This window comes from Cucumis melo, chromosome 1, assembly GCF_025177605.1.
Source record: "Cucumis melo cultivar AY chromosome 1, USDA_Cmelo_AY_1.0, whole genome shotgun sequence".
Lineage (NCBI taxonomy): Eukaryota > Viridiplantae > Streptophyta > Magnoliopsida > Cucurbitales > Cucurbitaceae > Cucumis > Cucumis melo.
In genome coordinates, this window is record NC_066857.1 from 19,791,146 (window position 1) to 19,806,194 (window position 15,049).

At 34.5% G+C, this 15,049-nt stretch overlaps 1 protein-coding gene across 1 annotated transcript; it reads right to left on the bottom strand.

Moving 5' to 3' along the window:
* Nucleotides 1-6,235: 6,235 nt before the first annotated feature.
* LOC103489616 (uncharacterized) lies at nucleotides 6,236-14,867 on the bottom strand. Its single transcript, XM_008448840.3, has 8 exons — nucleotides 14,555-14,867; nucleotides 14,405-14,457; nucleotides 13,475-13,534; nucleotides 13,310-13,387; nucleotides 12,368-12,497; nucleotides 8,874-8,926; nucleotides 7,893-8,075; nucleotides 6,236-6,675 (listed from the first exon to the last, which is right to left on the bottom strand). Exons 1-8 carry the CDS (start codon nucleotides 14,850-14,852, stop codon nucleotides 6,526-6,528), a joined length of 1,005 nt encoding a protein of 334 aa, XP_008447062.1. The 5' UTR covers nucleotides 14,853-14,867; the 3' UTR covers nucleotides 6,236-6,525.
* Nucleotides 14,868-15,049: the final 182 nt, after the last annotated feature.

The window sequence follows — 15,049 nt, forward strand, 5'->3', positions numbered from 1 at the left end:
GGACGTTCTTCCCCAAAACCGAGAAACAGATTCCATCTGCATTACCGTCTTTAGGTATCTGCCTCAGCAAGAAATGATGGATCAACTGGCCGTTGAAGACCATGTTCACATTCAGCAATGGACCAAAAATTATTTTTTTCGAACATTTGCAGTTGGTCCTTGGTCAGTTTATCCTTAATAAGACTGTCGATCTTGTGCACTTGGCATGACACAGTGGCAGGGAAATACTTGTCGCTAGGTACAGCCATCCTGAAAATATAGTTAATCGAAAAGTAATAAATTTAACAATCTGGACAACTATAATTGAAGACAGAAGTCGAATCTGAAACCCTAAACGCTTCACAATAATAATTTAAGAACACAATGACAGTTTTTCAAGACAGAAGTTGAAACGTTTGAAATATAAAGAAAGGAAAAGTTCGGGAAAATACCTTTTAACGTTGACGAAAAATATGGACTGAGACAAAAATGGTCTGAGAGAACAATGGACTGAGAGAAAACGAAGGTGAGTGATCAGTGCGGTTGTGTATTGCGAAGTGACGAAAAACGAACGAAGAAGGCGGAACATATATATCGGTTGTTTTTACCAAAGGGGCAATATTGTAAATTCGCATACTTTTTTTGAAATGTTGAATCGCGGTTGTAAACAATTCGCGCGTGTGTTTCGTTGTTTTAAAAGATCGTTTAGTTTTTTTAAACGATCGTTTAGTTGTTTATAATCGATCGTTTAGTTAATTTCAAACGATCGATTGGTTGTTTTAAACGATCGTTTAGTTTTGTTTGACCGATCGTTTAGTTTTTTTTAACTGATCGTTTAGTTGTTTTCAAACGATCGTTTGGTTGTTTTTACACGATGTTTTGGTTGTTTTTAATCGATCGTTTAGTTATTTTCAAACGATCGTTTGGTTGTTTTTAATCGATCGTTTAGTTTTGTTTAACCTATCGTTTAGTTGTTTTCAAACGATCATTTGGTTGTTTTTAACCAATCGTTTAGTTATTTTTAAACGATCATTTAGATATTTTTAAACGAACGTTTAGTTATTTTTAAATGATCCTAAAACCAGTTTCTTGTGTTCTTAAACGAATAAGCCAATTGTTATTTTCGTCTTCTTCATCCATCTGGAAGCACAGAAAGTAAGAATGTTGGGACAAATCATTAAGAAAACACATCATTAACAAACATTCATTAATTAGTGTAATACTTAGTACATTGGTAGAGAAATTTCTAATCTTGTATGCTCGATTTGTCGGTATATGAAATTGGATTGGTACACGTTAATCTGTTGTGACCTATTTGTTTACACCGACCACACTTATGCAATTTTGGAGCTTCACCAACACTTGGAATCCTCTTTTTCTTCGGTCAACCAACTCTTTTGACTACTTTTGGAGGTAAAACAGTCATATGTACGTAGTCTTCGCTTGTCTTCTAATCTGACTGATTCCCAACTGGGTAGACGGCCTCCGCATATGCAGCCAACAAACATTCATTAGTGTAATAATTTGCACATAAACTATAAACATTTATATTACGATCCCGTGCTGCAGCAATGGCATGTGAGCATGCTAGTTGCTCAGCTTGAAACTCCTTGCAAGTGCATTCTTTAGTCTGAAGGTTTACGACCTCCTCCTTATCTAAATCTTTGACATGAAATTGGTAACAGTCAATTGGGTTGACCTTCATCGTCAAAGCTCCTTCTTGTTTCTTTTGAATAACTAACTCTACCCATTTGGTCAATGTAGACGTCACTTTAATGCCTTCTTCTCGACGCTCCCAAAACCAACGTTGTAGCAAAGCTTGAACATTTTCAAGGAATGAAGCAATAGGCAAATCTCTAGGTTCTTTCAGTATAGAATTCATGGACTCTGCTATATTTGTTGTCATCATGTTATACCGTCTTCCTGGGCAGTGAACACAAGACCACCGTGCTATTCCAACATCATTTAAATATTTCCCTGAACCATTAGGAAATGTAAGAAGATATCTCCACGCTTCTACAAACGTTGATTCACGATATGTTCTCGATGCATTATAAAACAAAGTAGCAACTGTGTCATTCTTATATTTATCATGCAAATTTTGACTCAAATGTTGGACACAAAGGCTGTGGAATGCAGAGGGGAAAACTGATGAAATACCCTTGGCGAAGCATGTTTTCCGATCTGTCACAAAGCCTAGATTAGGCACCTCCCCTATTGCACCTTTCAATTTTTCTAAGAACCACTGTATTGAGTCATCTGTTTCTCTATCAACTACTCCAAAGGCTAGAGGATAGATCTGATTGTTACCATCTAAACAAACGGCCACTATCAACCGACCCCAATATTTGTTCTTAAGAAATGTTCCGTCCATGACTATGACCGGTCTAATGCAATTTAAGAATCCTCTAACACATGCACCAACAGCCATAAAAAGATATTTAAAGAAACGATCATCTTCGAGTTCCATGTGAAATATTGTACCTGGATTTGTAAATTTGAGTGCTTTACCATATCTACGCAAAAGATTATATGACTCTTCAGGAGACCCTCGCACTCGTTCATATGCATTTTCTCTGGCACGTCATGCTTTCTCATAACTCATATTTATGTCATAGTCTTGCCTCATGTCTTCTATGATATCACGTGGTTTGTATATGCGACCGGGTCCCTTGAATTTGGACTTTATTAATTCTCCAACAACCCAAGATTTTGCTTGCCTATGGTCACGATTCAAAAACTCAAGAGAACATGAATGAACTTTCACATACTTTTTAATCTTGAATATATTTGAATCCTTCAGTCTAACCGTTCGCAATCTCCAACCACACTTGTTGTCGATGCATCTAACGAAAAGAACCTCTTTTGTAGACTTTTTTACTACAAACTGAAAATTGTTTTTCATTGCCAACACACTTAATCTCATTGACAAATCTCTCTTGCAAAAAAAGATTTGTCCTACATCCAACTCTTCACTTGTAGAGCTTTCTTCGGACCAGCCACTTCCTTTTGTCTTCAATTTTCGACTAGAGGAGTTGTAGTCAACTTTACCTTTTCCTTTGCAATCTTTTGTAGGAGCATCTCTTTGTTCTGGGATGTCAAACAATTCATTGTACATCTCAACTGACTCCCATGTAAAAGTATCATCTTTTGAATGATATGACTCATATGATTCCCATATAACCGAATTGGTCCCTATCATGTTATCACACAAGCCAACCTGAACTTCACCAATATCAACTTCATTCTCAACTAATGTATCCATTCCAATTGGAGGATGAGGGTTTAAATTTTGAACTTGGTTGCTCCCAGATACTGAATTGTAATATTTGTTTAACACTTTCATGCTTCGATTGCTTGTAGGCTCAAATGATAGGTATAGGGGGACCTCCAATGGATTTTCACTAAGAATATAAAACTTCAAATCACGGTCATTGCTTAACTCAAATGGAGGAGCTTCCTTTTCCCCTTTGATCTCATATATACATCTTATCTTTATGTCGAACTTTGTAGGGTTAACTTCTGCAAGGTCATATAGTTCAGACTGTAAATCTTTGTGCGTTATTTCTTTAGGGACAACAATTTAACCCTCCTCCTTCATATTTTCTTCGTCCCTCATCCCATGCACCACCGTGACGCACTAAAATCCGAACATATGCCATCCTTAAACTATCTTAAGTAGTTTTGTATCTTCAAAAATTGATTTGAACTTAAGAACCTACAAGATGCATGCAAGATGTAAAGAAATAAAAAAAAAATAACTGCAAGATGTGTACGGGCCTAAGAGAGTTACTAAACATGCAAAGAATAGATCTACATGGATTAGGAGGTGTACCAATTTGATTTTGAAATAAATAGTGAAAGTTTGGAACGTGCGAGATACGTGCGAGATGTGTGTGAGATACGTGCGAGATAAAGCATGAGGGCCTAAGAGAGTTACTAAACATGCAAAGAATAGCTCTAAATGGATTAGGAGGTGTAACAAGTTGATTTTGAAATAAATAGTGAAAGTTTGGAACGTGCGAGATACGTGCGAGATACGTGCAAGATAAAGCATGAGGGCCTAAGAGAGTTACTAAACATGCAAAAAATAGCTCTAAATGGATTAGGAGGTGTACCAAATTGATTTTGAAATAAATAGTAAAAGTTTGGAAAGTGCGAGATACGTGCGAGATGTGTGCGAGATAAAGCATGAGGGCCTACGAGAGTTACTAAACATGCAAAGAATGGCTCTAAATGGATTAGGAGGTGTACCAAGTTGATTTTGAAATAAAAAGTGAAAGTTTGGAACGTGCGAGATACGTGCGAGATGTGTGCGAGATAAAGCATGAGGGCCTAAGAGAGTTACTAAACATGCAAACAATGGCTCTAAATGTATTAGGAGGTGTACCAAGTTGATTTTGAAATGAATAGTGAAAGTTTGGAACGTGCGAGATGTGTGTGAGATACGTGCGAGATAAAGCATGAGGGTCTAAGAGAGTTACTAAACATGCAAAGAATAACTCTAAATGGATTAGGAGGTGTAACAAGTTGATTTTGAAATAAATAGTGAAAGTTTGAAACGTGCGAGATGTGTGCGAAATACGTGCGAGATAAAGCATGAGGGCCTAAGAGAGTTACTAAACATGCAAAGAATAGCTCTTAATGGATTAGGAGGTGTACCAAGTTGATTTTGAAATAAATAATGAAAGTTTGGAACGTGCGAGATACGTGCGAGATAAAAAAAAATACGTGCGAGATAAAAAAAAAACCTTCATTCCATCTATTCCTATTGCTTACTCCTCCTCTATTTAATCCAACTAAATCCTCATCCTCTAGTTCAATTCATTTTTCACTACCCATTGAACTTTCTAAAAACCTAAAACCAAACTTTGACTAAACTAATTTACGGCAAATAAGTCCAATTCTAAAAACCAGACAATTACGGATGAAAATAGCACCAAATACCCCAACCAGACATTTACTTACAGCAGATAAATTGAAAATCGGTTAGACATGAAACTCATCCAAATAAGAGAAAACGCTCGAAGTTGATTGAATGGTCCGAAGAGGAGCGACGAAATGCACTGGACAACGACCGACGAAGGACAAGCGACGATGGGCAAGCGACGATGGGCGGAGTAGGTTCAGGTGTTCTACGCGAAAGAAAAGAGAAGAGAAAGGGAACTATACGCGAAAGAGAAGGAATCGATCATGGAGAGAAGGGAAAGCAAACGTGGAAGAGGGAAAGGAAAGGAAGGGCATTTTTGTCCATTCACACCCAAATTGTCCTAAAAGTCTTTCTTTTGAAAACTTGTCCCAAAATTCATTTAAAACTCTTTTTTTAACCTATTTTTGGCAATTTCCCAAAAATAAACTTAATTTAGTACAGACAATAAATGAAACACAAATACAATATAATTGAGCTTAAAGGTCAGGTTTATGGACCAAGTTCAAGCCCACAAAACTAAAAGAAAATTCTATAAATAAAGAACTTTTTTTCATTTGAAGGGTCATAAATTTTATACTTCAACCCTGAGAGGAATTCTCCCTAAACTCCAGAAAACTAAACCAATGCTACCTTGCTTTCCTATATAATGCATACTCGCATTCCTACATTAAGCGTAGGCATTCAACCAAGAAAAAAAAATCAGAATATCAAATATCAGAGAATGAGGCATGTTGCATTTATATCAAATCAACATCAACACAAGTTGAAGTACTTCACAAAACATTTCTTCGAAAATCTCGTGTAACTGTTAAAAAATTAGAAATTATTTAAAAAATGTAAGATGTATTTTGTCCATATACTAATATACCAATAGTAAAAGATATCTTTTAGCCTTTTTTTTTACCTGGCAAATATTAATAATATTGTTGAAAGTTGAAAATATTTTCTAAACAAATTACTAATAGTTTGAGAAATTGACAAAAAAAAAATAGCACACAAATTATTGAAAGTTGAAGTTGAAAAATTTTAATATTTTAAAAACAGCTAAATAGTAAAGCCTTCAAATTTTATCTAAATTTTGAAGTTTATATCTATTTAACTTTTAAACTTACAAAACATACAAATTTAATTTCTAAACATATATTTTTTCGAAAGAAAACCTTTCCATTTTTTTCTTTGAAAGAAAAACTTTGATCTATTAAATCCAAAATTAAAAGTTTAAAATTTCATCGGTGATCTCTTACTTTTAAAAAACTCCAAATACCAAATAAACATTTTTTCAGAATTGAGATCAAAATAGACAAAACATCAAAATCCTTAGGAATATAGTTCAAATTTCTTCGAATGGATATAATGAGGTTATGAAGGAGATTAACAATAGCTATCAGAATCAAAAGATCAAATCCAACTTTTTCAATGCTACTCATACCCCATACATACACAATAATAGCTTATAGATATGACCAAAACTACGTGAACGACAAATGAAAATGAAATTGGGAGCAGCGAACATATTATACGAAACAACTCAAAAGCTCACAAGGATATTTAAGAACATGGTTAGTGTTCTTCTGAAATCACCTTCAACCATCAAATCTCAAAGAGCATGTTGTAGATCATGAAAGACGCTCATACGGCCTCCACTCCTTCACACTCTCTCTTAATGGCTCTGGAACAACAGCAGACCAGGAGTGCAATTCAGGAAATGGTCCAGTCAGAGCAAGATAATTCTCACCCTTCTCTTTAGGCAATTTTTTCCAACACAACTGCAATTAAGAGTACAAAGTGAGATCTTGGACTACCTGAGACAAATCATAACTAAGAAAAGTTCATGCGTAGCTAGAATATACGAATAAGCATCTAAATAAAACTAATATTCAAATTTCAATATAACATATTTGACACTTCCCCCTCAAGCCAGCTAGAAATTGAATTCTCCATAACTTACCTCTTTCTAAGGAAATGAAACTTTTCGTTGAAATAATGCAATAGAAATTGTGCAGGCAAAATAAAGGCATCCTAGTTAAGACCAAGATCTTGAATAGAATAATCCGCAAAATGCTTGAGAAAGAATACCATGAAGACTTTGAGGTGATTTGAACCAAAATAATCAATCCAAGGAAGAGACTCATTGTGAAAAATTCTCTGATTCCTCTCCGACAAAATCTCATATAGAAAAACTTTATAGAGTTCTACTAATATTTTTTATAAGTTAATTCTCCACCCAATTGACATCTTTATCTCTGATAATTCTTTTGACTTGTGAGAAACTACCATGACCTAGTGTACCTTTGAAGATTCTCAAGATCCTATTTATAGCCGCCAAGATGATATTCATTTGGAATGCTCATATACTATGAAATAATACTAACAAATATGCCGTGGTTTGTATTGTATACAAAGATACATTGAAGCACAAACCCCTCACTCAAATTTGTTAGAAGATACTTCCCATTTTCAAATGGTCAAATCGTAACTTTGGTTTTGGTTTGAGAAGAGAGAGAGAGAACGAGGAGAGAGGAATCGATGAAGGGACTGAAGAAGGCAAGGGAAGATGTCATGAGGTTGAAGGTGGAAGGAGGAGGACAGACGATGAAGGCCGACAACGTTCGGCGTCGGCCGAAAGTGTTTGGTGGAGGTCAGTAGCGATTGGAACAATGTAAGGCAAACAGCTAGGGTTTCGAGAAGGGAGGCCAATCGGGGAGAGAAGAAACTTTATCCTTCTTTTTAGCCGACTCACATTCGAAATTACAAAAACTAAAATAAAACAAACCCCACACAGACCAAAATTGTATTTTAACTAACTCTACATCACCACTACCATAAGATAAAATCAAACAAACATTAAAATAATTGAGGGCTAAACCACACCTTCTATTACAATTTACATATAGCAAAATATTGGAGCTTTCTAATTTTCACATGACGAGCTAGTGCATAATAGTTCTGCCTTTTCTAAGTTCAACTTAAGATCATGCCATACCTGTTTAGGAAATACTTCGGAAAGAGCCTCAATCACAGAAATATGTGGCAAGAAGCAATCGGTCGAGGATACTTCACTGCGCATACCATTTTCAGTAACATGGACTACTTCATTCCCTCCGCAGTTAATCATGATCCGACCACCAACCATCAATCTATCTTTCAGATCCAACCACATTCCAACCTATTATAGAAATGAATGAGAAAATTAACATCATATGCACGAGAAAAGTGTCATGGTTTGCTTTGCAAAGTTTTGATTTGTCTTCTTTGAGTTAGATCAGATCTTTCATTCCTTTGCCGGTGCTGGTTCTTCCAAAACTATTCTCAATGAGTTAATAGTTCTTGCAAAACTGAAGAGTTTTTCTAGGGGTCATGAGCAGAAATGGCTTGAAGTTTGGGAGCTTGATAAAATCTTATCTTTTTGGTATAAAGAAACTTCCAATTTATGTAGGCAGTTGGTTGCTTTTATGATGAGCTTTGGAAGGTTTTTTGTTGTTGGTTGGTGACCGATTCTTGGTTTTCTTTGGAAGATCTGAAGTAGATATTGGTTTTCAGTATTTGGTGAAGGCCTTCTTCATAGTTTCATCATTCATTCACAAACTCTCTAAGTCCTTCAGATGAATATTTTGGAGAAGTTTTTGGTTCTTTAAATGTTTATTTATTTATGTGGCTAATCTACATTGGTTGTATTTGCTGTTTGTATTTTTCTTTTTCACTCTCTCTGGGAGTTTGCTTCTCTGGACATTTATTCCTTTTCATTATATCAATGAGAAGGTTTTTCTAGTTCAAGAGAAAGGGAAAAAGGAAAAAAAAAAAGATAAAAAGAAATGACTCAACCAAATTCTTAGACAAAAAAGATCAGAAGGAAGAAATTAGGTAATTCCAAACAGGATTCAGAACTTAGAAAATATTACTGGGGTGGTACACAGAAATTCAAACACAATAACCATAATTAGATTTACATGCACAAGGTACGTACCTGTTGCAACTGAGGCAAAACCTTTCCATTAGAAAACAAGTCAATAACAATTCCTGAATGTTATAAATACACATCAGCTCTAAGCGGGAGAAAAGAGGAAAGAAGGGGGCAGCAGTTCTCACCCCTTGATTTGTCAAAGATTAAAAAATATATACATAATAATTTAGATTTTAAAATGTTCTTCCTGAAATTCCGTCTTCCTAAATTTTCAGAACAGAAAGATTAATTTTCCCCTTCCTATAAACCTTTCTGACTCTATGATAGTGTCAACATATATAAAAGGAAAAGCTTCTAGTTCCTATACAGAATAAAGAAAAAGTTAGTTAATATAAAAAGATGTAAAACAAAACTGCTATTGAATAATATTGAGATGGTTCTAGTATGAGATATGGCCAATTCATATTAAGTAGTCAAATTTTCCTTGTAAAATAGTATTTTTTAGTTGTAGTAGACTAATGAATTTATTACGAATTAGATGACTGAATTCTCAGGAATCTCATGTAGTGAAGAAATATGTATCCATGCTTCAACTCCCATGGGGTGTTTTCACACTCAGAATTAGATTTGCGCATCTTTTGGTGCAATATTGGTTATCATACAGTATTTGGTGCCCAATCCCAACCACCTTGACAGCTGACAGGTGAATTTCTTGGAGGAAACGTATGGGTACTCTTCTATGACAAGAAAAAAATCCTTCAGCAAGGTTGTTAAATGGGTAGTTTTGGATTATTTGGTTAGAGTGCAAATTCGAAGACGTAAGATATGATAATCTTAGTTTATTTCAATTCTAAGTTTTAACTCTCTCATATGATATATGAAGAGGTAATAGATTTCCAGAACCGTTTACACCCTCTTTCAACTACATCTTTGAACTCTAGGATGTGAGACCATGGTCTTTGGAGCCTTCTGGTTTCTTTTCAGTCAACTAATTGATAAGTTTTGTAGACTTCTCAAATACCATATAGTGGTTTATTTACGGCAATTTAGAAGAGAAAGAATCCAAAGAAAATTAACCTTCTTATTTGGATTGTGCTTAATGGGAGTCATAATCCAGCCGATGGTCTTTGTTAGAAGAGAAAGGGTGTGGATGACACAAGTGTGGAAGAGGTAATTTTTTATTCAACTAAACATGCCTTATATAGGCTTAAAAAAGTAACAATAGAATTTCAATGGTTAAGAAACCATAAATATTTTAACTCTCATAACTTCTAAAAACTCCCAAAGAACTCAATGGACACAATTTAATATAAAAACCAAAAGTCACAAATTTTAATTCCTATAACCCTAAAATTCTCATTAATAATATGAACCTTTTATATTCTCAACAGTCTTCAGAAAAAAGCTTCCTCTCAAGCTCTCATGCCTGCAGTATGCCTCTATTTTACAAGTCCGGGAAGCCTTTAAATCACATTCTCTTTAAATGTTCCTTTTCTAAAAGCTGTTGGCTCCTGATGCTCCATACCTTTAACATTAATTGGGTGTTCTTGGATCATTGGGAGGACAACGTTCCACATTCTCTTCCAATGTACCTTTTCTCAAAGTTGTTGCCTCCTGATGCTTAATGCTTGTAACGTTAATTGGGTGCTCTTGAATCATTCGAGGACAACATTTTTCAGCTTCTTTGTAGCATTAGATGGACCTCTAAACCTCACTTATTGTGGCTTAATGCATGTCAAAGCACTAATTTTATGAGATTTTGATAGAAAGAAATCATCATATTTTTTAGAATTTTCAAAATCCGTAGTTTATTTATGACCTGACTCGTCTTATGTCGGCTTAGAGCATCTTATCAAAAAAGTTTCAAGGTTTCTTGATTCAAGACATATAGCAATTGGCCAGCTTTCATTGCTCCTTCATAATTATGTTCCCTTCTAAGTTTTGCTGATGTTCTAAGTCTTTTTTATATGCTTCTAGTACTTGTTGTATCCTTGTGCATTAATCTCTTGTAAGTTTCTTTTGAATCTCAGCATTAGTCTCTTTTCATCCTCTTAATGAAAAGTTGTATCCTTTTCTTAAAAATAAAAAATAAAAATAAAAAACTCTCCCATGTACAAGATGTTTCCCTTCCTCCCTCCCTTTCTAAATTTGAGACAATGAGGATCTGCTGTAAAGCATATGTAGCTACTCTACGGGTATCTGTAGCTTTTAGGACCTCCTTTCTAGTGGGTGCTTCTTTGGGTTCAAGTTCCCCATCTTAGCAGCATCTGGTACTTCAAATGGAAGTCCTGCTTCCTATTATACAGATACGCATGTATACATCCACAAGTTTCCACACCGTGTGATCGAGTGTACCAAAAATGTTGTATGTGGTCATAATGGGTGGATGACTGGATGACGTGAATTTAAATGTATGCTGCCCAACCTTTTCCATGGAACTATTCTCCCCAGATAAAAATTGTGATAAGAAAAATTAAATGAGGGTAATGGCATAAATGGAAGTAATCAAGGGCATGTTTAGTAGCAATCTGAAAATAGAATTTAGAAAACAAGAAACAAAGTAGTATGTCATTCTTTCATATAAATGTTTGGTGGCAAATTTAAAAATTAAATTTCAATTTAAAAAATTTTCAAAAGGTAGTTGATAATATATTTATAAACCATAAAACTATCAATAGTTACCCACTAAATATTCAGTTGAATATAAACTATAACTAATTAATTTATGATTTGTTTTAGGTTAAATTTTTTGAATAATTATTATTTTGTAATATTATATATTATAAAATACATATTTTAGTTTTAAAAAATAACCGAGTTTATAACATGAAATACTATATTTATTATTGTTTTTATATTTTTTACTATAATTCTGCATTTTAAAATTTCATATTCAGAATTTAGATATACCATAAATATGAAAATGTATTTTTAGAATTGGCAACATTTAGATGGTTAGATCACAAAACTCGGAAACAAATTTCGAGAATATTATTCACAATGCCTACCAAACACATACTCACTGGATTAATTTTGAAAAAATAAACTGGAATCTGAATTGCCTACCAAATAGACAATGTTAGTTCAAAGCTTGTTCTTACTTAACTCTCGGTTTAAATTTCAAGTTACTCTGATTCTGTTTTTCTGTTTTCCCCGTCTTCATGTTGTTTTGTTTTATTTTATTTTTCCATACCTAACTTCTAGACGTTGAGTTACCTTAAGTTTTCTAAGGTAACTTGAAATTTAAATAGGGATTCCAAGTTGTAAAAGGCATTAGTTCTAAGAATAATACAAGATTTCACCAAGATTGTGTCCAAAATGTTATAGTATATGTGTAATTATAGGAGCTTATTAATCTTTTGTCCTTTATTGTAATTTACTGATCTCTATTCAGGGTTTACATGTATGTCTATATATATTGAAATCTATCGTATAAAATGAAGGGAGGAGTTATTTCATATATTTCTTATTTTGCTCTAACTACAACACAAGAGAATAAGTTTTAAACTACATATTTCACATTTATTCCATAAGAATCGAGAAAAGTAGAACTTTACCAGCATAACCCCCAGAGATTCGGACTGATGGATCAAGGGCATCTCCGATGTGAATGTTAAGTATCCCGCCATCCTCAGAACGCTTCTCAAGATCAGATAGCCCGAGAAAATTTCTTGCTTTGTCAATTAGCTGATAAGATGAAGTCACAAGGTAAAAAAGATTAATGTAGTTTTAACTTTCAAGTAACCATTTTAAAATTTCAAACCAAAGCATAGCTCATTTGGTTAAAGCATTATAACTTCAAACAAAAGTTAAGGATGTTTGAATCTCCACCCCTACATAAAAACAAAACCATTTTAAAAGCAATTTCACACTAGGACAGCCAGAATCAGTATATTGTTTGAAAGTACCATTGACTAGAAATCACTTAAAATATTTATAAGCTAAAAAAATTGAAAGTTGAAAAAAGGAGCCAAATAGATCAAATGGGACAAACCTGAGACTAGCTCGCTTTATCACTCAATTATAATTTTGAACAAGGAATTTGTTTCACATAGGTCTGCATTCACCATCCATTTAGAGATGTTTAGACCAAGGGAAAGAGGACGGGAGCGATGATGGTAATGGGTATGGGTTCCACTTCTCTTGTTGGAACAAGGCTTAATGCTCAAGTGGAAAATATGGTAACAGAGCAACACTTCTCTATCAAATTTTAAATGAGAAATTCCACTCTACTGAGAAATGAATCTCTATCACTTGTGAAAATTGCACATCTTCATGCTATAGTTAAATCCAAATCTTTATTCTAATAATTTTTGGTGGTTTAAGATATCAACTTCAAATATTAATTTGAGTTAAGGATACCTATTCCTTTCTTTCCCGTGCATTAAATGACCCCAGAGGAAAAAGATAAGAATGGAAAGTCCTATAGATGATCTACATGGTTAGTCAACTTCAGAATTTTCAGAAACTGACAGGTAAAGAAACCAAATCTAGCTTACGATTCCATCAATCTCCCAACCTTCAAGCTGCAAAGAGGGCCATGAAGCAAGCATCAAATGGGCAGTAGTTCCCCCTCCCTGTTTAAACAGTACAAAACTTCAGTAATGAGATCGGTAATTTGATATAAAAGGGTACGTCAACTATTGCAGTATAAAGTGATGTACCAAGCCAAGTATAGCAATTGGCCCTTCCGGAATTATAGCTGGCAGGCTAGCAAACTCATCCTACAAGATGAAAAAAATACACAGCAGTCGGTAGTAAAAATGAATTCACAATATAAAAAATAATACAAATATGATTAGTAATTAACGTTTTTTAGCCTCCAAAAAATATAACAAAGGGAGAAGAGAATCATTGGATTTTTAAACAGAACCTTTTAATTACTATTTTCATAAAAGGAAATTACAAAAGGATGAACTAAATATTAATAAATTTGTACAATGATTTCACGTGTAAATAAATATTTAGCAAATAGATTTTTCTTTAAACGAAAACAGAACTTCTCATTGATGTAATAAAAAGAGAATAAATCTCTACATACAAGGAAATAAGAAATAGAAGTTGAAAATAAAAGGCTTTAACTTTTTTCATTTTTAGTAAAAAACAAAATTTTAATTGATCGATGAAAAGGAAGAGAGTCGTTTAGAGATAAAATCTCCTAGATGAGCTAGACACACAGACCAACAATCATACGATACAGCTGCAACAAAGAGAATGCTAAAAGGAAGAAATGCCCTAGTGCCGCAAGAAGAACAAAGCTACTAAACAACACTAAAAACTTATTTACACCAAAGACCGTAAGCAAATTTGAAAGGAAATTAACACAGCCCTCTAAGACAGCAAACAAAACCAACAAAAACACCCAGGCAGGAATCTTTGACTGAGGCAAAACCACTCCGAAGACTAAGAAAGGGCAACAACAACAACTTTATATGGACCGAAAATATATAGTTAAATACAGACAATGGAGAAGCAAAACTCCTCAAAACAAGGGGATTGAAAACCCATCAAATCAAATAGATAGAATAAACCATATAAAAAACTTATTGTTTTTTTTTCCTTTTAGGTTCGGCGAAGAGACCGAGTTTACTGACCCAATAAGAACCTGTCCACATCTGCTCCTTATAAAGAATGCTGTGGACATTATCTGCGTCAACAATGTGGGGGCATAGTTTAGAAGGTCTGAATTCCCCTTTTGAAGGAAGAAAAAAATTGAGGATAAGGAAGAGCAGGAGCAGAGGTACGAGAAGAATCGAGAAGCAACATTCTGGATTTGGGAGTGTCTACAATTATAATGTCATTGTAGTCGCTTGTTACTGCGGTCAAGACTTGAAATACGTCTCCCTCCTCTTCCTCTTTATCTTCGTTCTCAACCCTCCGGAAGCTGGCCTCACCAGTGGCCCTCGTCAATTTTCCAACGGAGGAATATGATACATCTCTCCGAAATGTGGTCAAGTTTAGTGATCCGGATAGGTAACGAGTACTTGAAGCTGTAGTTACAAATCCGAAACTCCATCTCACAGGAGCAAGTGCGTACGCCATTTCCTCTTCCTCTTTATCCAACCAAATGCAAGTGGATATATGTATATATATAGTATCCACGAATACCAACGTCCAGGCCGAACATTTTTAAAGAATGAGTTGTTTCCAATTTACAAATATCTCCTCGACTCTACACAAGTGTGCCTTTATGTTATTTTACCAAAATCTAACGTTCCAAAGCGAATCTTTTCTCTAAC